Here is a 27,804-nt window from a genome sequence, read left to right as displayed (position 1 = left end):
ATTTCAGCGCTGATTTTTAAAGAAAATATGCCTTCCAAACCATGGCTCTGACAGCAGAAGGCTTCTTTTAAAAAAAATAAAATAAATTTGAAAATTAAAAAACAATAAAAATTGGTGAAATTACACCATTTATCATAGCCAGTACAAAAAAAAAAAGAAATTATAATCGGATTTGAAATTTCTGATGGTCCTTGGACACATCATGTGAGATGAACACTTCTGTCAAGAAAAACAAAAAAGGAGCAAAGATATATTTTATCAAAATAACTTTATTCTATGTCTCATTTAAAAATAACCTTTTTGCACAAACTGACTAGCTGGCATAAAAAGAGTGCAAAACTGAGGCTTTTTTGATTTCTTCTTTAACTTTTAACTTTCAAACATCAAATGGTAAGTTTAAAAAAATCTTATAGTTATTAGTTAGTTGTTTTTTTTTTAATATCCCTTTATTCATCAATTAGTGCACACACATGTTGACAGTGTGGACATGCTAATAAATATAAAAGCAAAGAAAGAAAGGCAGAATAACTTTACAGATGTTACTGACTGGCAAATATAAAATGGTTTAGATGAGCAACAGAGGACAATGTATGAGGAAAGAAAAGAAGAAAGAAGAAAACAGAAAGATGAAACAGAGGGGAGGTGGGGAGGTAAATAACTGTAGGGCATGGTCTGTTTGGGTTTGAATACATTTCAGACAAGTTTTGCAGGATGGGATTAGTCTAGTATTATAGATTCTTTCTATTTACACACATTCCCACTCACACATACGTTTCCCCAGTTGCATGCTTACATATGGGGTTGTGGCATTAACTCATATTGTGAGGGGTTGATTTTCTTCCTACTTTTCCAGTTCAGTACTAGTATTGTTTTCTCTGCAATAGTTGAGGCCACCAGTGGGGACTTTGTATAATGATTTGTATTGAACATGTGTCGAGTATATCCAGATCACTGAGGATGCAAACAGAGGGGTATAACGGGATATTACAAGCAAGGAATAAGGATAACGTGGTGGTTACTTCTTCTCAGAGATGTTGCATTGGTGGACAGTGCTAGAGTGCATGGAGGTAGTTGTCAGTTGTATTGAGTGTACACTGAGTGCACGTCTGATGCAGCAAATCCCATTATGTGCATCTTGCGCTGTGTGATGTGTGCTCTGTGGATGATCTTGTATTGTATAAGCCTTACTTTGGTATTTCTGGACATGCTGAAGATGGGTTAACCAGGGAGTGTTAGAGTCACAATAGCATTCTTTGTATTTGTTTTGATTCATGTTTAACTAATGGTGACTTAATTTAAATACAGTTTCATTGTTTGTTGTTTCATTGTTTGGCGCACTAGAACACCCAGGTAATATAGGTAAGGTGCAGATAATGAGAAACAAACCATTTTTCTGACTGTGTTAAGTGTGACAGCATGAAGAGTTTGTAGTGTGGAAACTGGAATTAATGGATGGAAACTTGGACACTGAACTACTGAATGGACACTAACCTGTGGTTGACTCAGAAACTGCAGAAACCTACATGAGATTAACATACAATATTTTACCTGTGTGAGTTGAGCACATGTGAAAATAAATGGGTCACCGCACTCAAAGAAACCAGATGAATTGGTAGTTTATTGTTGTTGCCCAGAACACGTGTCTGGAAAGTTCCCCCTGTTCACCCCGCAGAGACATTAAATGTAACGTTTCATTGGTTGTTTTCATTTCTAACCAAACACGTTAGCAGTTAGCTATGTTAACAGAACCCAAGCTAGCTTACGGTAATTATCTACTCCTTTTAAAAGATGACTTATGAGTTCTAACAACTCGTAAACAAACATTCACATGTTCAGTGATGAAAAACAAAGTCAGCCACCCCCGTCCTCTGACAAGTAAAGAACAGTCCCTAATAATGCAGAACCAGATTCACAAACATACCATGAACTAATAAAATTGTCTGGCCGCATTTGGCTGTGAGGCAGGAACAGCAGTGGTATGTGTTCATTTATAAAGCTTTGATGCAGATGCTTCCACCCTACATTACATACTTTTCAACTCTGACCTTATTAATCATGGCACTCGTTCACACAACAGGTTGTTGCTTCATATTCCCTTAATCAGAATTGAACTAGGAAGAATATCATTCTTTTACAGTGCTCCTTATACATGGGATAATCTGCAAAAGACCTTAAACTTGGACACTGCCACCATTGTGGCTGTTTCAGTGCTTTATTTATGATCTTGTTTAACCCTTTGAAACCTGGATCACTTTTTTGCAAGTATTTAAACTTTTAAAGCAAATTGGTGCGACTTCTTTCAAGAACATGGGGAAAAGGCAATGAGCTACAAAATAAAAAAATAAAATAAAAATTAAATTAAATTAAATTAAATTAATTAAATGACAAAACAAAACAAAAAACTATGTAGAAAAGAGAAAAAAGGGAAAAAAACTATATTTAAAAAAATAGATTTAGAAAATTATGAATTTTAAAAACTATGTAAAAAAAACAACAGGGAAAATTATATTTATAATTATTATTATTACATTTTAAAAAATTATGTTACAGAATTATTATAATTTTTAAACGCTTTTTCCAGGTCATTTTCTTGTTTGTTTGTTTTCAGCTTTTTTTTTTTTTTTTTTTTTTTACTAATTTTCTTGTTTATAATTTTCTCTTTTTAATAATTTCTTGCTATTTTTTATTTCCTCTTTCATTGCTGTTTGCCCTCTTCCTGTGTATTAAAAGAAATCAAGCCAATTTGCTTTGGTTTCAAAGGGTTAACTGAGTGTGCATGCTTTAAACTGTTCATCTACACCTTAGCATGTTTATCACCCTGTATTTCTACTTTTAGAGCTCAATTTATTGTTATTGTTGTTTTGAATGATTTCATTTCTGTGTTTAATTGATAGTTTGTTTGCGTATTAACTGTTTGTTCATGGGTCTCCTTCAATGGATTTCCCAAGTCTTAAATAAAAGTCTGAATGACTGAATGAAAATTACTAAAATCAAAGTGACACACTGTGAACTGGTGTTTTACTGTATGCATATTTTATTTGGTCTGTTTTTATTTCCTGCTTTTATTTTGAAGGCTTTCCCTTTCACTTCCGTTCTGCTGTTGCCTTGCTCCGCTGCAGCGCCCCCTGTGGGCCACTGCTGTTCTTTGTCAAATCATCATTGAAGAGAGGTTACAGAGGTAGGAGGGTACGAGCAGCGGAGGTTTGAAACCCACCGGAGTCTGTAAAGCACCTACAGCGAGCAGGAGGCTTCATTTTGAATCGATAAACAAGAACATCAGTCTGAACACCGCTGATGACTCGGAGATGGGACACACACATTTGTTGTCAGCAACACATCGCCATGAAGCCAGCTTCATGTTACCAATTCCTTGCTTTCGGTTCCCTGCAGCCTGCAGCTCGGACCCTTTAAGTTAAACGGTAGGTTTGTTATCAGGCTTCAGTAGATGAAGCTGTATCGTCCTCTCTGCTAATGCACGACTCATTCTCTGATATCTACGTAACGTTAACGCAGGCTTCAGCTCACTGGCTGCATGAACACACAGGCTGTGTTTTAACGTGATTTTAAACATGCATGTTAAGTCAAGCCATGTCTGTGTGTATCTGTGTTATTCCTCTGTTATAACTTGTTAGTGCTCCTTGAATCAAGATGACTGATTGTCTCCTGCTGTCACTCACAGGCTCCAGGGAGCTGATCCTCTTTGACTGACAGTCTTGATATTTCCATCTGGACCTGGTGATATGAGAGGCTCCAGGAGACGGTGATGGAGCTCCAGGAGTTGGGCTGGCTGTGCCTGGTGGGTCTCTTCCTAACTTCCCTGCTCATTGTGCTGGGATGGCTGTTCCAGTATTTGCTGACCGTGCTGCGGCTGTGGAGATCCAGGAAGACAGCCAAGCAGGAGAGGAGAGGACCGCAGCTCTCCCTCACACAGCCCCACCAGAGCCAGGCTGGAGGTGTGTGGGGCTTCCTGATGAAGCTCCGTGCAGGCAGGGATGGAGGCTCTGCGTCTGAGGCCGGGGTTAAAGGCTTGTTGATGTCCCTGTTGTCCTTCAAGTCCTTCAGGGAGCACTGGCAGAGAACCTGGGTCAAAGCTCTGAACGAGCAAGCCTGCAGGCACGGGGTAAGATGTTAATGTGAGGTGTTGACGCCATAAACAGGAGGAGATGCTGCACAAATCATAATGCAAAGGAGAGCTGAATAAACATGATGGCAGTGTGTAAAGGAGCACGCCTTAGGTTACTCCACTAAGCAGAGGCATTAATAGTTAAGCAAGGGCTGATACAGCAGTGTGCCCATGTCCGCTGGAAGTGTGTGTAGGCAGGGAGGTGGAAGTGTGGGAGTTGGAGTGTCTAATCGGTAAGAGGATGGGGGGCAGAGCGTTGCGTAACAGCTCTGAATCAATGCACATAAGAGCGGAGAGGCAAGACCAGTCAGCGTAGCCACAGTATGAACACCCACACCTCATAAAAATAGTCTGATACCCCGAGCTGTGGGGGGAAATGGATGTGTTTGATCGCAGTGGGAAGAGGCAAAATCTGTGTTTCTGCTCAAGACAGAAGATTGGCTGTCTCACCTCTCCTGCAACTCATAACCTGAAGTTAATTAAATTGTGTTAAAACTGCAGCAGGTAACTGCTTCACGCAGAAATACTGGATTCAGTTCGGTGAGTGTTCCAGACAGTTGGTCGTCTGGCACATGCTGGAGGATTATCATAAGTTTCCAAAGGTCTTTCTCCTTTCAAATAGTTCCTTTGATCAGTCTGAATCAAAGTCTGCCACGCAGTCAGATGTTTCCTATGAGCACTGGAAAAGGAGAGGGAGCCTTCACACACACCCCCCACTCAGAAACAGTGTGTGTTTGTGTGTGTGTGTGTGTGTGTGTGTGTGTGTATGTGTGTGTGTTGAATGAAAGATGAGTTGGCGGGGAGTTTAAAGGGGTCAGATCAATCCACAGAGTGAACGTGCACACACAGCACTCCATTCTGACTCATAAGGGTCATGGCTGATTGAAAGCCTCCCCTCAGATGTTCAAACACTTTGGAGGGATTCAGTTATGGTGCAAATGTTACATATTGGTTTGGGAAAAAATATACTTGGAGCTCATCCTAATGTTGCAGTTAGGAGGTCACAGCTTGTTTAACAAGATACTCTTTGCCTGTTTAGCACTCAGATTGGAAAGATGTCTGACTTGCTCAAATCTGCCTTTTTTTGAGCTAAAAAATAGACACGAGTAAAAATAAAAATAACATGACATTGTTCCTCACACTAGTTACTGTGCCTGGGCCATAATTCAGTATTATTTATCAATATAGTGATGATGTAATCATCATGTGTTATCATTTCACAAGAGTCTGCTCTAAAACTCAGTTCACAGCATTAGAAATTAATGGAGCTACCGTAAAACTTCCATTAAAAGCCTGTCTCAATTAGAGGCCTGGTCTGGTTGCCAAGCAGTATATTTTTTAATAGAGGTTCTTTGGATGTATCAAAGTGGGTTGTTGGCTACCTCAAGTTATGTGTCTGTTCCTCGATTACCCTGTAAGTTACCTATATTCTGTTAGTCCTTTGGTAGGGTCTTCAGATCAAAGGAATCATAAAAATGAATCCAAGTTGTGAGTATTGTTTTAACAGGATAAAGCAGTGTTGTGTCGGTATGCCAGGTGACGTAACTCACTCACTCTCTGATGCGCTGTCTGTCGGAGCTAGATTAAATAAATGATTCATAACTGATACATAATCTGAAGCCTAATTTTTATACGAGTAATATCCATACTAGTATAAATAAACAGGTTGATTTTATTTCCCAATTATTCCTGAGCAACAGTTTTGTGTGAAAGCAGTTAAAGGCCTGTCCCAAATATAGGCCTGTTGATTTCAGTGATTTAAGCAAATAATAGCCCGGGCTATTAATTGAAGTTTCACAGTATTTTACATATGTTTTTGCACAGATTTGCCATATTTTATACTAGGGGTGTCAGTTTTGATTAATTTTGCTTTCGATAGCCCAACACCTATTAACCTGTGACGAACTGATTTACCTAATTTCTAAGAAAAAAACAAACCCAAAATGACGTGAAATACAAGAGGCTTTTGTTTTGGTCCGATGCTCCACTGACTTTGTGTGAGCTTTAGCACGCATTTCAAAGTGCCATCCATTTAGAGTTGGTGAAATTTTTTATTTTTTGTGTCATAAATGTCTCGCCTTGTATTTTATTTTCTGTCGGCTTTGCTGACAAGACTGCTGGCTAGCTGTGTTAACTTGCAAAAACTTAGGGTGCATATGTAAATCCAGTCTGGAATGGTTTTGTTCACACGTTCACTCTGCTTGGCACTCTGCTGCTCCATCTCCCCACACAGAGTGCCAGAGTGTGCTTTGCTGCTCTGAGAGTGTGGTGCTCTGAATAACAAGGCAGTGCATTCAAACATGCTCCAAATTTATGAACTGTCAGTTTGTTCCAGAGTGCACTCCAGCACTTGGAGTGAGTATTTCTGAACACATTCATTGTGCCCACTGCCCACCCTCTGGTTTCCGCTGGTTAGCTAACATTAGCCTTGGCCACTCTGCACCACGCACCAGCTGGGTTGTGCGGGAGCTAGCTAGCAGCACGGCTCATTTGCAGTGGTGACGCCATCTTGGTGGCAGGACAACGTTACTGAGGAAACATGGTGGCCACCCTTCAATCTCCCCCGATGTTTCCCTTGTGATAAGTGGCTTATTTTTATACCGCAAAACTCCTTTAGCATTGTTAGCTTTGTTAGCAGCACTAGCTGTGTTGACACTGCTAACGACACTTTCAGAGCTAACGGTTAAAGTGCTTAATGGAGTTTGACACTCAAAATTGAGCTGCTTTTACACTGGGGCAAACTGGGGGAAACAAGAGGGTGGGCACATTGTTTTCACAGCAATGCTGTTGGGCCAGGATGGCGTTACTAGCGGTGATCGCCAAATGAACGGCACTGACCAGGCTGGTGTGCGGTGCAGTGGACTAAAAAGTAACGAAATTACCAATTCAGCAACATGCATGAAAAAAATATTCTCAGTGGATAACCAATTAACAGTTAACTGTTGACATCCCTATTGTATACATATTGAAAATATAGTCATTGATGTCATGAATATGATTAACTGTATAGCTCATGCAAATCTTAAAGGAATACTATGACATTTTTGGAAAAGCTCTTAAGACGTGCCGGTGGCAGATTTTTAACCTTTGGAGAAAACCAGGCTAGCTCTGTCCCTGTTTCCAGTCTTTATGCTAAGCTAAGCTAACAGTTTGCTGGCTCTAGGTATACTATTACAAATATGAGAGTTCCATAAATCGTCTCATCCAAGTCTTTGCAAGCAGAAGCCTATTTCCGCAAATGTCAAACTATTTTTTTGGTGTTATTCTTAAGGACCTTCATTAAATATGCAGAGGACAATGCCTCCTATGAGAAGGATACATGACAGTCTGTCCTGTGATGTGTACACTCCAATACCCTGTATAAACTGCTGTAGTTAGAGCTCAGTCATCTCCGTGTGAATCCTTCCTGGCCTAAGCTTCTGTATGCATTTTCTCCACATACCACATATGCTTTGGTATGCAGCGTTACGCCAGCTGTATCTGTTTTCATCAAAGTGTTTAGTATTTTTTCACTGGCAACGAGAGGTCAGTGAACTGAGCAGTGGGATTCTTTGCAACTGCTTCTCTGATATATGGTGGTTACTTGGAGCGTGCCAGCTGAGTTATCTTACATCGGCTTAATTAGTTGATCCATTGTGACCTTCGTTGCTCTCAGTTACTAAGAAACTCCACAACACTGGAATGAACCTTGGTTGAACTTCGGGGTGTTTAGTGAGAGTAAGATTAATGGAGTTTCTAGGTGACAGCATGAAAAATGGATGACAATACAACCTAGAATTAGTAGAATTGGTAATTTAATAGCCACTTGGCTGCACTAAACACAGGAGGAAGGGTTAGAAATGAAATTTTAAGGGGATTGCTATGAATATTTTTTGCATGTTAGACCTTCACGCTCCTCCGTGGGTTTGATGTGTTATGACAGTATGACCTTTAGGCAAATGTTTCTTCTAGAACCCAGTAGATACAAGGCGTCTGCCGGGCAGTAGTGAAGTACATGATGTGTATTGTCAGATAATTCACCAGACTGGGTAAGTGTGTCAGTGGTGGAGGAGACGGGGACAAGCAGTCCACGTCTGTCTGTCCATGTGGTGTTAAGTTTGTGCACTGAGAGTGTGTGCTGAAGCTTCCTGAGCTCATTCATCACAATAAAATATCTGTTAGTCATTGTGTCTGCGTGCAGAGCAGTCTGTTATTCTAAATGTGTCTCGGGTGTATGCAAATCACTTATGAGCTTGTTAATGAAACTTTGAAAATGATACTGAAATAATAAATCACAGACATGTTTTGAATAGATAAACCTCCAGGAGTCAGTCCAAGAGCCACTGTGGCCTGTTGAGTTAAGACAGTGCCCTCGTCTTGTAAGTTAAAGGTCACATATTTGGTCTCCAAAGGGTTCATTATTATGGTGTTATGTTATAATAGAGTAATAACTCTACTGTGTAGAATCAGAGTGGTAACTTGGCTTGTTGTTCTGGCTTTTCACCTCCTCCCTTAAAAAACAGTCTGGAAAAACCTGCTGTGGGGGTGGGTGGAGATGTGTCAAGTATTAAGTGGCTACAAGCGAGTCACATCGCATTCTTTGCCTCTCACACACAGTAAGCACCTGCCACCTGCCAGGCATGTTGCCCTGGCCACTTGGAAAACAGACACTGGAGCACCAGGCCCAAACTCTGGTCACAAAGACTCACGTTCTCCTCGAACTTGCATTTCCTGATTGTGTTTCTATATCCGGCAAAACATGAGCTTCCCTGTAGGAACACAGCACGAAGATACGGCTTCAGTGTCATCATGAGGGGATTAGCAAGCAAATCCTTTATAGCATTAACCTAAGTACTTCTGCGGCATCTAAGATTGGTGCTGACAGAGGTCTTTAAATAATTATGTCGAAATTTATCCAAATTAAGTCAAGGGGAATGAGCCCGTATGGAAAGTTGGCGCAAAGAACAAGGTTCAGCAAAATGCTTTCCTCTGCAGGCCCAGTTATGTTTGGTCAGGCATTACAGTGGCTTTTTATTGTAATCCTGGTAATTATTATTCTCAAAATCTTGTGAAACCCAAAATTTTGCAGAAAAAGATAATTTCAAATGTTTCCACAGTACATAAAAAAATTATACAAATATCCAATATCTTTAATGAAATCATTAAATGTTTGACATATGATTAACAGAAAAAAAATCAGTGACTGTTTGACAAAACATGATGAAAGAACTAGTTAAACATTAAACACCTCTATTTTATATCATCATAGCCATCTTTCATATTTCTGGAAGTGTTAGGCAGGGTTTTTGGCCTTCCTGGCTTTCCATAGATGGACAACACTCATGTAAGACTTTTGACATCTGGCTCAAAGACAAGGGAGTGAAGGATGTAACACTCTAAGTGGACCTCCTGGGTCTTATTTCATTTTCTCACCATTATCTGTAGCATTATACACATAATGGCTTTTAGAACCAAGTTGCTCTTGGGGTCATTGTGAAACATGATATTCATTTCAGGACCTGTGCTTTGTGCACGAATGACACATCGCATTGTATTCCAGTCACTCACTGAGTGTAGCTGTTCAGAGTTATGCAGTTGAGCACTGAGGATATTTTAGTAGAAATCACAAAAGGAGGGTTTTTACTTTTGTTGATAACACCTCTCACTGTGGGTATTTGGTATTCATGGGGCTGTACCTCTGCGCAATCTTCTACCAATCTTATTAGGAAGATTTGTTAAGAGTCAGTGGGTCACTGTCTGTAGTTTCGGATAACACTCATTTCCGATGTCTGGCTCGGCTGTCCTCGTCGATATTCTGCTCACTGCAGCAGAGGGTGACGTAAGCCAAAACCCCTCCAGTACTCAACGTGGGACCAAATGCTGCTATCATACAGAACAGCTCATGCTGTCTCACTAATTTTGAGTGTCATCAGAATGCTGTCTGACGACACCCAGTCCCGAGGGGAGACCTGACCCTGACCCCTGAAGTCCAGAATTCAGAACAACAAGAGGAGACTGAAAAATGCTTCAAGGGGCTGAATCCTGACAGGAAGGTTGGGGATTGTTACATAAATACAGTAAACAGCAGCAAATGGTACAAACTAAAGCATCATCAGTTTGGTTTGTGTTTGGTGTTAGTGACAGTGCCTCATTCAGCCTCTTCCTTGAAGATATTTAGTCAAGACGTTTGTATTTTATCCATGCAAGAGAAATATAATATGATTTCATATCGGCTGGGGAGAGGGTGAGTGCCTTTCTCAAGATATAGATTAAAGGAGACAATTGCAACCCCAGGGTGAAACGCAGAGCCCTGGCCATGTGTTGCATCTGGGTTCATCACAATTTTAAAGCCCTCTCCCCCTTCTAACTCTTCATATGTCCCTGCAATCCCGGGATGTGACCTGAGGCTTCATTGCAGCTTCATAAATGCAACAATGTCAGTATATGGATGTCCACCTGCTGCATGAACACAAACGTACTTGTGGTGATTTCCACAGAGTCACCAGTTTACTAGATTAACTTGTATACCAATAAACACACTGTACGCGTCCAAAGGTTAATGTGCATAAAACCCAAGCCCTAAGCATGATCTGCACATTAACATGAGCAGTTTAAACTGAGACATTAAAGACACCTGAATCTGTTCAGCAGCATAAAGAGCACCCCCTGCACCTTAATCCCATGATGCAGCCTGTTTCATGACTCAGTTGTTTATCCAGAGAAAATGTCTGTCTGCTGAAGCATTACTGCCGAAGCCTCTGGATATAATCTTGCCTTGGCAGGCGGGCCTGATATGGAGCTATTCAGATGTCTCTGGCTGGATTATTTTTGTGGAGGAGGCTTGAAGGACTGGACTGGTTGGCTTCTTCAGAACAGCAGATCATAATAGCATCGTCGGGTTGTGCGTGTGCATCTGCAGCTGACACATGATGTCAAGACATCGTCACTGGGTTCAGTGGGTGGTAGAGGAGGACTAATAGAGCATACGAGTGTGCATCTGCAGGGAAGGAAGCTCCCTGTCCATTCAAGATCTGCAATTATAAACAGCCTGGTGATTAGCCTGAGGCTACAGTTCACTTTTTTCCTCTCTCACTTTGAGCTGCCGGTAGATGATTAATGCCCTGTGATTATGCTCAAGTAGATTTTTTTTAACGACAGGGAGCGTTAAGCACTCAGCGCTCACTGGCAATGACTGTGCAGGAAGCTAACGTCAGCTGATGAAATTCCAATTCACCGGCCAGTTTTACTTTAATGACCCAAAATTTACTGTACAATCTGTCTGTGACAGGCATTAATCTACAAGGTGGCTCCTTTGACTCAGCATTTAAATGGACCTGCATTGTAAATGGACCTGCACTTGTATAGTGCCTTTCTAGTCTTCTGACCACTCAAAGTGCTTTTAACACTATGAGTCACATTCACCCATTCACACACATGGTGGCAGAGGCTACCATACAAGGAGCCACCTGCTCAGTTGGGAGCAATTTGGGCTTCAATATCTTGTTCAAGGATACTGCGACATGCAGACTGGAGGAGCTGGGGATTGAACAGCTGATCTTCTTGGTGGACAACCTGCTCTACCCTCTGAGCCACAGCCCCCCCCGTCTCTTTAAAATAGAGACATGCATTTTGTATTATTCTAATATTATATGTACCTTAAAAAACTGTGAAGTGAAGCCAGATTTATCCTCTTACCTGTAGTGTTATTTATCTGTGTAGATTATTTTGGTGTGAGTTACAAGCAACACCCGCCAGCCGTATCACCATGCAGGAGGAAGCGTGCATCTGTTCATGAACAAGAGGTTCATGCTTGTAACAGCGTGATGTACACATCAAGGGGCCGTACACATGCCGCGTTTTTTCAACCTGAAGTTCATTGTTTTTAATGAAGACGCACGGCAGGCGTGCTCAATCGCCAGAGTGATGCCATCATGGTGTGCACGCATTCCTGAGCACCCTGAGATAAACTTTTGGAATGCAGCAGCGTGCACTGCATATCATGTGACAAGGACCAACCAGTCATAGCTGACAGATATCTTCCTCTTCATCTGTAAATATCAGTCTGTGATAAATATGGAGAAGAAGTTGATCATTTTAGTGCAGAGCTGTCAGAGCTTTACATCAGTCCCACAGACGATAGGCGCCTGGAAGAAGATCAGCTCTGCACTCAGGTTTTCAGGTGAATAGGCTATGATATGGTGCTTGTAGAGGTTGCTTAGTAACACTTGCTGCTCTTGAATGCTGGCACAGAAAAGGCACAAGAGTAGCACCCACCTCGCGTTTTCCAGGCGGTTAAAGATGTGGCATGTTTACAGCCCCATAATAGCGTCCTCCTCGGCTGAGCTAGCTCAGTGGTGCTAGGTGCGCTAGCAGTAGATACACACTTCCTTCTGCATGGTGATACAGTTAGTGGGTGTAGTTCAGTAGAAAGGAAGAAGTTCCTACATGAAACTGCTCACAACAAAGTCTGTGGATTATCTTGAGTAACCAGTCATGATTTCTGTAAAGACAATTTGCTGATGAGTTTTTCAAATGTATTTTTTTTTAGCTTTGAGCACTACAAGGCGAGTGCCATCTAGTTCCACTGTATTGGAGAGAAGGCAGACATCTCTATAGCTGATATCTCCGACACTCAGCAACTCACACCATAACAATCTAGACTGATAAACAGCATTACAGGCATTGGGGTGAACTGTCCCTTTAATGAACTGTTCTTCACCAGAATAATGTAATGTACTGTATATGACAGATTACACTGAGTAGTTTTATGTATATTTAGAACAGCAGTTCGCAAAATGCTAAAATAAATACCAAATTGGAAATCCACATGGCTACTAAATCACAGTGCACAACAGGATTGGTTTATAGATTTCAGCAGCCTGCAGTAAAACAAGACTAGAGCATACGACATTCTGTGAGGCTACATGCTAATATAAGCATGCTAACATGCCCACAAAGACACTGCTAACATACTAGCAGGTAGTCAGAGATACTCTATAACAGAAGATAACCCATTACAAGCTGCGCCAATGAAACGAAATGGTATTCACTTCTAGTCTCCTAGATTTATTTCTGGTTGACTCCCGTGGTCATCTCTCCCCCACAAACCTCCACCTTTGTTTGGAAGTGTCGTAAACATTTTGTGGATGTACGAAATTCAAATTCTGCCTGAAAAAATGCCATTTCCATGTCAGAATGTCTAGAAGGATTGGGGCTTGTGAAATATGGGCCCAGTATTTACTTTAGTGACTATGGGGCTAAGGGAACGTTCATAACCTGTAATGAATGGACTCAGGGCTCTTCTAGTCTCCTAAATGGGCGGAGCAGTGGCAAAACCCATGTGACACAGATACAGGAAATGAATTTGAAGCGGGTTGTCTGGGTTTATCACCAGTCTCTGAGGTAATGATTACCTTGTTCACCAATTTAGTTTTGAGTGTTTGCATGCTAACATTGCTAACAAACATTGCCGTCCCCTCATCTGTACCCCTAGCATGGTAAAAATTTTTTGTCATTCTAATTTATCAAACCAGTGTGTTTGTGTATGAAGACGAAATATATTGAATGTTTTGAATTCCAAAACATGAACGTGAGATGTTTGATTGTAAATAGCTTTTTCTACACCTTAAAGTGTGTGCCCTTTCATAGTCTGAACCTGAGACACACGCCACAGACAGAAAAGACAGGAAAGGAAGATGAGGGTCAACAAAAGCCACAGGGGGGGTGTATTTCTGGTTGACCCACATGCTTTTCAGAGGCATTCAGCCAGTCGGACCCAAAGGGGCTGACTCTGATAAACCTGAAGTGACACTATGGATGTCCTCGGGAACTGTCTCTTTCCAGAAATACCTTCCACATACACACTCGGTTGAACAGTGGTGGTTCACAAGGACAAATCAGAGGTTATGCTGCCAGCATTCCCCTCTCCATGACAAAATGAGATCTGTAGCCTCCGCCAGGAGGATACACAACACCACAGAGCACCAGATGGCTACCTAAGAAGCCAAAGGATGCAAAATGTCTGAGTAAATTCCCTTTTAAGGAAAAGAAAACCATAAAGCAGTTTGATATTCAAGGCTTTACCTTAAAGAGTCAAACAAGAAAATAATATATGCATGATTTCAGACACATGATTGACCTAAACATTGGGGGATGGCTGCACCATTCCAACTCCCAGCATGTTTTCTTCAAAATGTTAAACTAGCACTATGGTAAAAAACACAAATCATGTTGAGATTATAGTTCAGCCCAGAAAGAGCAGACAGCAGAAACAGCAAAGACTCAAACTGACCCAGCCTTCTCTCAGGCATGCAAGATTTTGACTGACACATATTGGCAAGCCTGTGCAGCTGTATGTCCTTAAGAAATTTGGAAAAAAAATATAAAACTGTCACTATGTCTTTGTCATGACTTAACATGTTTCACATAAATGCACTATAGCGTGTCGTAAATTTAGGTCTGGACTGGAGGGGTTTTACAGCTTGAAAATTGCAGTACTTGGAGGTGTGTGGTGACCTAGTGGTTATTTGTACCACACAGACGCAACAGACATTATTGGATGCCATACCCATAGACTGTATATAAAGAGGATATTTATGCACACAAATGTTGATATACATACTCATATATATTTATTTATCATCTATGGTCATAAGCCACACTGTCTATACTGTCCCATATTTCCTGTCTCTGTTTACACCATCATAGTGACAGATAGGGTTTCATGATACAATAACCATCTCAGAAAATATTGCAGTTTCAAGGAAAATGGAAGGGTTATTCTTGGGTGAACAAAGTTTAACTACTATAATAGAAACTTGAAACCATTTTGTTAATGAAAGTATGTGTAAAAAGTCTCCCCTTAGAAAATAACTTGACACACAGTCACTTGCGGTCTATTTAGAATGGACTCACGACCCAGTTTTGGACTGCGTCCCACAAGTTGGGAACCACTGTCGTAGATAAGCAAATGTACACGGTATGATAACTGTCACCTTTTTATGTTACCTTATACCGCAAAACTACCAACTCTGGTTTGGTTGAAATTAACCCTTAATTTATCCAGTTTGATGTGAAAATATGCTGCCTCTGTATACTCTAAAATTACTGTTTATTTAAATGACGTATGGAGTGTATGGACCATAACCCACCAGTTGGGAGCCACTGACGTTGATAAGCAAATGTACACAGTATGATAAAGGTCAACCTTTATATCATATTTATATGTATATACCTTGTAACCAGCATACAGCTGCAACCCTAGACTGACAGTAAGGTTTGGCATTGAAAATAAAATTTAGCATTGAAAACGGGGAACACTGGCAGTGAAAAAAGTGCCACTGTAAAGTTAAACACAGGCATTAAAGTTATTTTATTTTATTTTGGTATTTTTTGCAATGACAATATTCTGATTTTTCGTCATGACACTTTTTTGTGTCAATTTTTTTAATGCTGAAAATGTTTTTTATTTTTTTATTTTTTAAGTTTCAGCTTTCTGTCTGTTTTGGTTTGGAGGGAAGGAGTTTGAGGGTAGGGGGCAAGGACAGCGTGACAAACATAAATCGTATGCTAAGAAGAGAATAGCTCTCCTTGACCTTTAGTCCTTCAAAATTGATATGAAGAAAAAAAATCACACATAAGGGTGCAAAAATATTGTGTTTAATTTGTCACTAGAGCTTTTTTTTAATATTAATATTTCCTTTTCTTTTTTAAGACATTTTTGGGGCTATATTGCCTTTATTTGGGTCGAAATTGAACCCACAGCTGCTGTGCCAAGGACACAGCCTTTATACATGGGACCCCTGGCTGCTCTACCAGGTGAGCTAGTGGGAGCCCCAGTGTTTCCTTTTTGAATGCCAAACCCTACAGTGTTTGCTCTAGCTCGATATGTTTGCCATAGAAATGTGGGTAAAATAATGTAAAAATGTAACAGCATTTTGTTTTCATCTTGACTTGCTTTCAACGTTGTAGTGACTCCAGTTTACCTTATTGCAAAGATGCCAGCGGGGCTTGACTGCAGTGACACAAACCTTTAGTGATGCACATGTATGAGCTGCACACAATCAGAACATTGTGATTAATGGGTTTACCTAACTCCACTCAATCTGAAATGCATCACATCATTTTCGTCCTGTACTTTGGATGTAATGAACGGTTGGGTGACTGAGCCGTTTTAGAGGCTCCAGCCAACCGAAGTAAACACAGCCGGTTGTACACTCTAGTCATGTGGCTGTGGTGTTGGTCCAGGAAAGCTTGCAGCATTGCACTTGGCTTTCTGCCCTTCTGGCTGGAACACTGACACACACGCACACATGCGTCTGCACACACACATACAAACACACACACACACACACACACACACACACACACACACACACCACAAACTTTGTTATATCATCCTCCCACCTCTGCCCCGCCTCCACTGTTGTGTTTGATAGCGATTGGACTTGGACCTAGAGGAACATATGCCCTGACAATAGGGGATTTGTATTCTCTCACTTGCATCTCCTGAGCCAGTTAAAGCCGTCTATTGAAACAGATCCCCTGGCACACACACACACACGCTGCGATAGCAGGCCACTGGTTTTGCCACGGTTCTGGTGAATCTTTTCTTACAACTGAGAGACTAATTCCTTCTGTTCGGGATGTCTACCAAGTCCAACACTCATACAGTAAAAGCTGCTCGGCTGTGAGCATGACTAAGCATTGACTGCTGCAGTCTTGGTAATGGATGCTATTGTAAGGCTAAGGCAGTCTGATCGAGAGAGGGGGAATCCACAACTTTAACATTATCACAGAAGCTCATATTAACATGAACGCACTCGTTGCAACCCTTTGGTCAAACATATGCTGTAATTTTTTTGCCAGTATCTTCAGGCACTGTTCATCTGAGCGCACAAATCCACAGAGCGGCCTGGGCTTAAATCATAGTTGTGCTTTGCCATGCATGGTAAATTGAATAGCCTCATGTTTGTTGGCATACACATTATGGCACCTAACAACAGAGTTTATTCATTCATTTAAATTTTCTGCATCAGACTTAAAGGCTGACTTCGGTATTTTTCAGCCTGGACCCTGTTTCCTATGTTTTTGTGTTTAAGTGACTATTTGGAACAATTTTTTAAACTGGTCCAGCATTAAGTGAGATTGTTGCAGCCGGCAGCAGCAAAAACTGTTGCAAAGTAGTCCCTGAGGGCAATTGAGCATCATCAATTAACGTCCACTATAAGTGCTTGTTTCTGCCACTGACAGGCTCAAAATGTTATTTCAAGTGTCTGACAACATTATGGAAAGGATCCCTACAGAGACAGGCCTTTTTGTTAAGGACTAAGACTCTTTTTGTTTCACCAGAAACAGCCCTGAAATCGCTATCATCAAACCAACCAGACGCCATTTAAATAAACAGTAATTTTATCACTGTAAAACACACTTCATTAAAAGTTGACAGAGGCAAAATAAACTCCCCCATACTGTCCTGGTTTGTCCTTCCACTGTTCCAACAACCACCAGCTCTGGTTTGATTGAAATTAACCCTTAATTTACCCAGTTTGATGTGGAAAATATGCTGATTCTATACACACTAAAATTACTGTTTATTTAAATGGAGTTTGGAGTGTATGATGATGGTAGTTCAGGGCTGTTTCTGGTTAAACAAAAAGGATCTTACTCTTAACAAAAAGGTCTTTCTCTGTAGGGATCCTTTCCGTAATGTTGTCAGACACTTAGAATAATAATCTGAGCCTGTCAGTGGCAAACACAAGCACTTACAATGGGCATAAATTGATGATGCACAATTGCCCCAAGTGGTAACACTGCAGCCTGTTTCGCTGCTGCCAATGTGATCCTGTCAGTGTCAAAAACAAGCACTCTTAAGCAAGATTTATACTTCTGCGTCAAATCGCAGCTGTACCCTATGCCGTAGCCTGACTTGCACCTCCCCAGGGTGTAACAACATGTCGCAGTAATGCAGACCTGCTGGCTATTTTTGTAAGCTGAAAACCATTTCCCTAAGTGGCAACAAAGCTTTTATTTACTTTTATTTCACAGATAAGAAACAATAAGACAAGAAAGCCTCCACAAAATAGAATGTTATGTCTTGTGTGTGATTTATCCTGGCTTCATATGGGTAAAGGAAACCTCCACTAGTCGCTACGCTAATTTATACAATGTAAAATGCCAATGGACATAAACTTGGGTGCTCAATTACCTGCAGGGATTACTATGCAACCTGTTTTGCAGCTGCTGGCTGTAGCGGTCTTGCTCAATACTGGACCAATTTCAAAAAATGTTTTTTTCCATTAGAAACAAAAACATGGGAAAATAGGGTCCAGGTTGGAATATACCAAAGTTACCCTGTCACCTTGCGAAAAGTGGACCTTTGGAATGAGAAAATAATCACACGTTAACAATCTTGACAAAATATTTGCCTGAAGAAAGATTTCTGTTCCTGCAGAGACTGTAAGGTTGCTGCAGCAGGGGATACAAACGGCAGTGTTTATTTGTAAGGATCGCTTTGTGTGATTAGCATGTGAATGAGGTGATAAGTACCATATGTGAGTTCACTCACACCGAGCAGAGATCAATGAACTTCTTCAAACGTGCTTGAAATTCATAAAATGCCCTAGTTAATTTGCATTTTAGTTCAAGTGATACAGCAGCAATTTCATTTACTAATTGCCCAGAGATCCATCAGGGCTGTGACTAACTGCTTACCAGCTGTGTTCAAGGCTGGATCACTGCAGTACAAAATCTTTTATGTCATCCCCAAATGTCTCTCCTCTTTCTCTTATGTAATATTTAGGATGTTTGTTCTCTTCCTGTCTCTCGCAGAGCTCCATCCAGATCACTTTTGACAGCAGCCTCCAGTTAACTGCTGCCTCTGCAATAGATAGTGTGACTTGCACTGACCAGTCGCCAGAGCGGATGGTAAGGAATCTTTGTAGTAACAAATTAATTTCTAAAGAAGACATCTTCAGCCTGTCACCCAGTATTTTATATACTGTACATTTTTAGGGCAATCCTGGAACGGATATCTGTGACATAACATGAACGTTTTCCTCCATTTCAGTATTGCCCCTTGTCAACCTCTTCTTGTTTTACAGGTTTTACACTGTAAATGTTGGGTGGACACTGTGACATTTCCTGTGACAGTCACCCAGCAGTCACCAGCTGCCGTTTCCATGGACACCTATCAGATCACGATAGCACCTATGGTGGCACAGGTAAGAAACATAGAGAAAACGTCAGAGGAGGTGGCTTACTACACCACTTAGACGGCTGAACGCCCACTCACATCTGGACCCATCTAAAGAGGGATTTATACTTGTGCTGCAGACCCTACGCAGTAGCCTACGCCATTGTGAGCATTTATACTTGTATGTTGGTGTGTCTGTGTCACTCTGCAGTTACACCTCCAAAACACTAGTCAGCGGCGGAGGTTTCTGTGAAGTGCTGTAAAGTTTAGTTGATTAAAAACACACATTAAACACACATTAAACATGGCTTTATAGAGACAATTTTAAACACAAGTACACAAATTGGCTTCACTATAACTCGCAGCATTCACAGACAAACACTTGTCTTTATCTGGACACATTTTCCCAACAAATACAACATGCTGACGTTATTAGCGCCAGTCTATGGCATTGTACATTGTAGAAATTAGCCTAGCAGCTAGCGATCTTCCCCTTCTCATATAAAACCAGGGACAACAACAACATCTAACAAAGGTAACGTTACAAAATTCGGCTCCATTACAGCTCACAAGGTTCACTGACAAAACAACTGTCTTATACTAAACACGTTTTCCAAACAAATATAACATGCTAACATTACTAGCGCAAGCCTATGGCATTTTACATTATACAAATTAGCCTAGCAGCTTGCGAACTTTTCCTCTTCTCGTATAAAACCAGGGACAACAGTAACATTTAACAAAGGTAACATTACAAAATTTGGCTCCATTACAACTCACAAGGTTCACTGACAAAACAACTGTCTTATACTAAACATGTTTTCCAAACAAATATAACAATGCGGTCTTGAGATCCCTCGCTAGACGGCTGAACACCCATTCACACCTGGACCCATCTAACCCTAATGACACACATGATGGCTGGGTGGGTCAACGACTCACATGTGACCTTAACGACTCTGAAACTCAGAGCTCACATGTGACCTCAACAACTGTTAACAAGTCGTGAGAGCTGAAGAAGCCTCTGAGAGGTGAAACATCTTCAAGAAACTCAAGCAAGTCCGTTTACCTACATTAGAGCACTTAAATTACAAAACATAGACTGTATATAAAGATGGATAATGCGCTTCCACTTCCTCCCAAAGCTTCCCATTCAGCCAAAATATCCAAGATAAAAGGGCTGCCATCTTCAAATGTTGTTATTGCTATTTGGGGCCAGAATCTGCTCAGTAGAGAGCGGGCACAAGCAGTGCCATTGGTTGCGAGCACACCAATTGGAACACGCAATCATGACGCCACACTCCTTTTTTATTAGGGGTGGGGGAAAACATTGATACAGCATAGGATCGTGATGATTCTGCGTGGCAATGTTATATTGATGCATGGATGACAAGTGTAATTTTTTAAAAATTAAATATAGCATTATTATTACAAATACAAATTAAACTTTTGTGAGCTTACTAGCATAATAAAATAAATTGTGGTTTCAGTCCATCAGGTACATTTTTATGTAATAAAAAGGATTGAAGTGAGATGAACAGACTAAAATGTTTATCTTATTAGATAAAACTGGTGTTGACTTTCTTTAGGGACATGATTTGTAGTTCAAAAAAGTAATACATTGCAATATATGTTATCTCAATGTTCAGCATATCGAAAAAAGTTTAAAATTGCAATAATATTGTGACTCAAGTATCACGATATCATATCGAAGGGCCTCTGGTAATTACCACCCCTACTTTTTATAGCATCAAATAACTAAACAAAGCTGATTTAATCAGAAAAATGAACACTTGAACATACATCAGCGTGATACAAACTACCTAAAATGACAGAAATCATCTGTGGGAAAAATGTATTAGGCAATTACTTTGATTTGTGTGACCCATGTCCCATCCACTAACATAGAGGGGACAAGGTTTATGACCTATACTGCAGCCCGCAGCTGGAGGCCATCAGGATGTTTTGGCTTCACTTTAGGGAACTGTCCTGCCAGCTATGTTTATTTGGTGGTAGAAAAGCACACCGCCTGAATTTTTAGAATTTGCACATTTGAGGCCAAGCCTCTAAAAACAAATGAGAATCTCAGAACATCATTTGCATTCTTATTCAAATGTGATGAATCGCAATTGCATGCAATCCCATCATCACCGTCACTGTCATTACCTGAGGATTCTTAGTACATTTTACTAGTTATGACAATCAACAGCCTCTGTCTTGTTTCAGTAATGCAAGTATTTATCAAAACCAAGAGCCCATTTCCCCTAAATCTTGTTGCTTCCTGTCTCAGTGATGTTTGTTTTCTCTTTATCTTATAGAGGTTAATCAGATTGGAAGTGATTTTCCATCTGCACATCAGACCTTCCGCCATGTCACATTATGTGACATGTATATTTCTGCAGCAGAATAAAGCATCCTCTGCATGTTCTCTGCTTCCACGTGTTAGCTGGTGTTATGTAAAATACACTGTGGAAGCTAACAGGGGCTGTAAATCATCTGGGAAATTAAGTTGTGTGGTTTTTGTTTAGTAATGAGAAAATGCGACATGTAGATTCCTTACTAGCCAATATTACTTTTGTAATCGATTGTAAAAGCATTCTGGTTAACGTGGTGTCTGCCTCTATGTCTGATCTGTTTCCAACCTTGCTCCCCCTGTCTGTCTCCATCAGGTGGTGGTGAGTCTGGAGGAGGTGGAGGACGAGGGTCTGCTGATGTCCTGGACTCTTTCCAAGCAGCCATCATTTACTCTGACGGTGTCTCCGTGCAAGCTGCAGAGACAGGTGAGAACATCTGATAACTGATACCACTAATATGATATGTCTGTGTCATGTAGTCAGCAGACACCTCATACATGAACCTGTTTAGAGTTTGCAAACTAGGCTGCACATGTCCAAAATAAGGAAAGGTATGCAGTTTTTCCTCTGTGCTCACACTTTCTGTCAGATTCTCTTCATAAATCTCAGTCAGCATGTGATGTTTGCATGTGAGTCATGTTCCATCCCATTAAACTCACCATGAGTCACGAGGGAAATGCCGCTCTTGAATATCGTTACATAAACTTGCATGCCATTTCGTGCCTTATGTCTGTGACAGCAACACATTCAATAAAGGATTTAACATATATAGAGCACAGTTCTGAGGGATACCTAATTTATCTGTAAACAAAAATGTACTAGAAGGGCACCCAGAGAGCACAGACCCTCATCTTATCTTGCGATGTCAATGAAAATGAAAAATAATCTGTGTATCCGCCTTGTGGTGAAATCCCCCAAAGGTGCTTTTTGAACAAACTAAATGGCTTTTAGATAAAAGCAACAAACAATTACACTCTGTTTGTTCTTCTGTGGTATTATTAGAAGAAAGATCATATCAGGTGTAAGAATTGATTACAACCCCCAGTTTTTGTCTGTAATCAGCTGCTTCTTTTTCATCCCAGGGTGCTGAGGGTGGTGCAGACCTGGACATGATTACAGGCCTGATAGAGGACACTCTGTTCAGCACTCAGCCAGCCATGGTCCTCAACCTCAAGACATACGCATCCAGTCCCTTGGTGAGAAATATGCTTTTTTGCTACCTTTGCTACCAGCAATAAAACAAACTAACAGGAACCTGTTTATTCATTAAATAAATGGTAATTACCAGATGATATTTCTTTTGCATAAAGGAACAGTGTGTAAGATTTATGGGGATGTAGTGGCATTACTGGCGAGCTGAAACTTCTCCAGGTTAAGTACTTCTAAGGCAAGCTCAGGGGTTTAGTGTTGCGATAGCCCACAGGAGCGACACTCCACAAACCAGCCGAAATTAATACATATAAACGCTTGAAGATCCACTCATTACTAAAAGTGTATGTCATATAAAAACTAAAGTGATAATCAAAGCTGTCATATGAAATGTTTAAGGTGTGTTCAGTTGATTCACGTCGTCACCTAACTGTGCATTCACACCAAAAGCGTCATGAGCGCCAGCGGTCGCGCCGCTCGCTGCAGCTGACGCCCCTGACGCCCTTCGTAGCAAGCGTACATTGAAAATGAATGGCTGCCGGCCGCTTATGATGCTCATGACGCTTGTGGTGTGAATGCACAGTAAAGCATTGAGTAACATTTCAAGTAAACGTTTCACCTTAAAAGTTGCCAGCAGTTGACCCAGTGAATTAAGTTATTTTTTCTCAGACTCCAGCTGCTGCGAGAGGCAGCAAAACATCCTTTCATTTTATAGTTACAGTTTACTAATAAAATTCGCCCCGGTATGAACAGTGGTTACATAAGCTTCAAAACCAGCCACAACTCAGCCCTGAGCAGAGTGACCGTCCTCTATTGACCAATCAACAGACTGCAGTGTTCACAGCTCCACCTTTTAGTACCAGATCTGTGTGCTAGGTACCCCAACAGAGGGGACGGTACAGAACGGTTCCATTGGTACCATCCACAACTTTTCACAGTGGAAAAAATGTGTACCGAACTGAACTGTACCGTACTGCTTGGTGGAAATGGGGCTTTAGTGTTCATTGTTTAGGAGGTTAATACATTGACGCTTGATTTACACTGGACGTGGAGGCGCCCTGATGTGTTAACTGTTGTGCAGCCGCCCGTCAGCAGTCGTCTGGCTGTTCACACCAGAGACACATATCTCAGTGCTGGTCAGCAAATGATCCTATCTAGAACCAGTATTTGGTTTGTCCATATACATGGTGGTGCAACATTGCAGACTCAGTGGATGAGCACCCACATCCTATGTAGATATAAAGGCTCATTCTAAAGTAACAAAAACACAAGGATTCTTATTTTCAGGTGATTAAACACTAAATAAAACATATATTCCATTTCTGCCTATATATCCCCCTAAATCCTACACACTGATCCTTTAAAATGATTTTGTTGTACGCTCTGAATGCTCTCAGGCCCCCATGGACCATCTAGCAGTGGGATTGAACTCTGTACCCCAGAGTGTCTTGGTGAGACAACTCCTGCTCCGGCAGCTCAGGGTGACCTTAAGTAAAGGTCAGATATTTCGCCTCAGCATCACATCATTTCTGCCTGGCTTCCTGCAGATTGCCAAGGTCTCACTGTCTCGCTGTGTGCATGCAGGTCAGTGGTCTAAATCAGGGGAGCTGTGCTGCGTCCTGAGCCTGGACCAACCCTCCACAGAGAGGACAACCCGCTTCCTGTCTGTGCCCAGCAACCCCAACGCCCCACTGGAATGGAGTGAAGAAATCACTCTGTAAGATGGCAGCCGTGATGTGGAAACTGCTGTGTCATGATTGTGCATGTTTAACATTAACCCTCCTTCAGACGGAGCAGTTGTGATTATAACTAGAAGATTTTTGTACTTTTTATCTCACTGATTTGAAGTAGATGATGTCATTATTCTGTGCACCAATCAGGATTTGGCAACATTTGATGACAGTCTTATTGTCACTGTCAATCAAATCTGATCAAACCATACTCACACAGGATGAAGCAGCCTTTAATAAGTTTAATAAATAATATGACTTTGACTATTGCTTATATATCATCAGGAATAGTAATGTTATGTTACATTATTTTAAATTTAAAGTTTTTTAGGGAAAAATCAGCTCAAGGAGAAGTCAGATTTTTCCAATTAATTTATTTTTTGCACAGAGAGGTTTTTTCACCTGTATTCTAACACAGTTGTTTCATGTGTGTTGAAGGGAGCTGGGCCTCGAGACCAAAGAGCTGAGAGTACGACTTCTGGAGCGGAACGGCAAAAGGGAACGTAAGGCATTGCGTGATAGCAATTTACTACTGGCTGCTGTTCAGAAACCTGATCAGCAGGAATGTTTAGACTGCTTAAGCAAAATCATCGATGCCTGAAATGCACTGTTGGCAGGCTCACTGTAGTGGTTAGCGTTTTGGGATGTATACAGTCAAGTAATGGCTTTCATGCTGGTGCTCCCCAAAGGATGAACAGGGGGCCCATGGCTCCTTTTTCCCTTAACTTGAGAGGGCTTGTTCTCAGTAAATGTTTTGTTCCTTATAATCAACATACTCCTTCAAACTGAAGCTGTACATTTGTCTTGGTGAGGAAAAGGACAACCAGCCTAATTGGAGATCAATGAGTCACCTAAAGCGGGATTTATACTTGTGCATCAGCTTTATGCAGAGCCTACACCCTAGCTGACACATGTGGCCTATGCTGTTGTGAGCATTTATACTTCTGCGGTGGTGTGTCTGTGTCACTCTGCAGTTACACCTCCAAAACACTAGTCAGTGGAGGAGGTTTCTATGAAATGCTACAAAGTTTAGTTGATTATAACACACATTAAACACACATTAAACATGGCTTAATAGAGACAGTTTCAAACACAAATACACAAATCAGCTCCACTATAACTGGCAGCATTCACAGACAAACACTTGTCTTTATCTGGACACATTTTCCCCACAAATACAACATGCTAATGTTATTAGCACAAGGCTATGGTATTTTACATTGTATAAATTAGCCTAGTGGCTAGCGAACTTTTCCTCTTCTCATATGAAGCCAGGGACAACAGCAACATTTAACAAAGGTAACTTTACATAATTTGGCTCCATTACAACTCACAAGGTTCACTGACAAAACAACTGTCTTATACTAAAGATGTTTTCCAAACAAATATAACTTGTTAACGTTATTAGCACCAGCCTATGGCATTTTACATTGTATAAATTTGCCTAGCGAATAGCGGAGATTTCCTCTGCTCATATGAAGCCAGGATGAATCGCACACAAGACTTAAAATGCTATTTTTGTGGAGGCTTTATTGTCTTCACAATTTATTGTTTCTTACCTGTGAAATTAAAGTAAATAAAAGCTTTGTTTCCACTGAGGGAAATGGTTTCAATTTACAGAAACAGACAGGAGGTCTGCGTCGCCGCAACGTGTAGTTACATTTCTGGGGAGGTGTAAGTCAAGCTATGACATAGGGTGCGGCGCAGACTCTCCACAGACGCGGAAGTATAAATCCTGCATAACACAAGTATATATCGATATATAACACGTTAAAAAAGAATTGTCGTATAACTCAACTTTTTTATTAACTTACGTGCACAGCACTTAAGTCAAAGACAAATTTCCCTACGGGGACAATAAAGTATATTGTATCGTATCATATCGTATCGTATCGCATTGTATTAACTGTACCAGTATTAGTCAACACACATCAGATAACTAGTAATATTAACTCTAAAATAAGAAACCACACTGTATCAGTTTGCAATTCCTTATCTCTCATACTGACGTAGTTTTCAGCTAACCTACACACAACAACAGCATAATAGAATTTCTAAAATTCAGTCATGGCTTTTGGTTTTTGCATGTAATCCCAAGATTTCAGTGGCCAACGCTATAAAACATTTTCTGGGGGCAACACTGGCTGTTTCTACAAATATCTTAAGACTTTTCTTTATGTTTTAATTTGTGATAGAATTCCTGCCTGGCCACGCCTCCATCGCCTTGGACCTCCGGTGCAAAGTTCCCACTGGACAACATACAGTGTCGATAAGCCCCGGCCACGGCTTGGCACCAAATGCTACGGTCACAGCAGAGGTGAGCGACAAGATGCTGCACATTTCTGTAAAACTATGGAAAGCTCTTCCAAAGCCATTCTCATGCTTTTGAAGTGAACAGTTACATCACAGTTTATTATCTAACATCAAGCAAGCTGCTCCGAAACAAAGATTCACAACAAAAGGAGAGGGAGTGTTGTATAACAGCTGATACACCGTCCATTGTCATGCCTGTGATTGCTGTTGCGGATGTTTTCTGGTGTTTTCACTGAACAACTGGTTGCCTTTTTTTGCCTTCTTGCGATCTTTAAACACAACATAAACAACGGCTTTATCTCTGCAGGCTAACATGTCATATCAGCACACTCCCTGCTGTCCTGTACCTCCCCTGCAACCTATCATACCTACTCTGATTAGTCATTGAAATTTCTTTTCTTTTCTTTTCTTTGTTTAAATAGAGTGCCCACGTCTTGAATAAAGTTCACTCGTTTTCAAAGGTATAATTTGCAGGATTTTTCTAAAACACAATGTACAGACTCATACAACAGTAACCTCCCTCAAACATCCCTTAAGACCCACTACAAGTGTGTAACGGTGTATTGATCTGCCCTCTTTCTATATTTTCTTCTATTTTGCTGTGTTTTCGAGGTGCCTGAGCACAGTGCAGAGGTGTTGTTTGAGTTTTATAAAAAGGTAGTGGCCAGACCAGACTGTAAGCAGCATGCATCCAAGAGCAAGCTATAAAAATGGCAGACACAGCACAGAAAAAACGGCAAGTGGTTAAAGCTGAGGTTGGGTCTTAGGGTGCTTTCACACCTACCCTGTTTTGTTCAGTTCAATTGAACTCAAGTTCCTTTGCCCCCTAATTCCGGTTCATTTGGGAAGGTGTGAACAAACCGCACTAGGGCACGCACCAAAACAAGCGAACTGAGACCTTCTTGAAGAAGTGGTCTCGGTCCGGATACAAACAGTAACTGAAAATTCCTGCATTGTATCACT

The 27,804-nt window shown here is 41.0% G+C and overlaps 1 protein-coding gene across 4 annotated transcripts in view; it reads left to right on the top strand.

Moving 5' to 3' along the window:
- Window positions 1-3,060: 3,060 nt before the first annotated feature.
- c2cd2l (c2cd2 like) overlaps window positions 3,061-27,804 on the top strand; it is a 30,178-nt gene continuing 5,434 nt past the window's right edge. For all 4 annotated transcript variants that reach the window (XM_033633979.2, XM_078172408.1, XM_033633988.2 and 1 more), the window contains exons 1-10: window positions 3,061-3,419; window positions 3,680-4,120; window positions 18,932-19,027; window positions 19,204-19,323; window positions 21,965-22,075; window positions 22,732-22,845; window positions 24,196-24,295; window positions 24,383-24,515; window positions 24,967-25,031; window positions 26,724-26,845. In XM_033633979.2, coding sequence (XP_033489870.1) covers window positions 3,764-4,120; window positions 18,932-19,027; window positions 19,204-19,323; window positions 21,965-22,075; window positions 22,732-22,845; window positions 24,196-24,295; window positions 24,383-24,515; window positions 24,967-25,031; window positions 26,724-26,845 — 1,218 coding nt within the window. In that variant the 5' untranslated portion in view covers window positions 3,061-3,419; window positions 3,680-3,763. The remainder of the gene's footprint in view (window positions 3,420-3,679; window positions 4,121-18,931; window positions 19,028-19,203; window positions 19,324-21,964; window positions 22,076-22,731; window positions 22,846-24,195; window positions 24,296-24,382; window positions 24,516-24,966; window positions 25,032-26,723; window positions 26,846-27,804) is intronic.

The sequence above is a fragment of the Epinephelus lanceolatus genome, chromosome 11, assembly GCF_041903045.1.
Source record: "Epinephelus lanceolatus isolate andai-2023 chromosome 11, ASM4190304v1, whole genome shotgun sequence".
In the NCBI taxonomy this organism is placed as follows: Eukaryota; Metazoa; Chordata; class Actinopteri; order Perciformes; family Serranidae; genus Epinephelus; species Epinephelus lanceolatus.
Note: the sequence above shows the minus strand (reverse complement) of the source record. Positions and strands in the feature narration are given on the sequence as shown.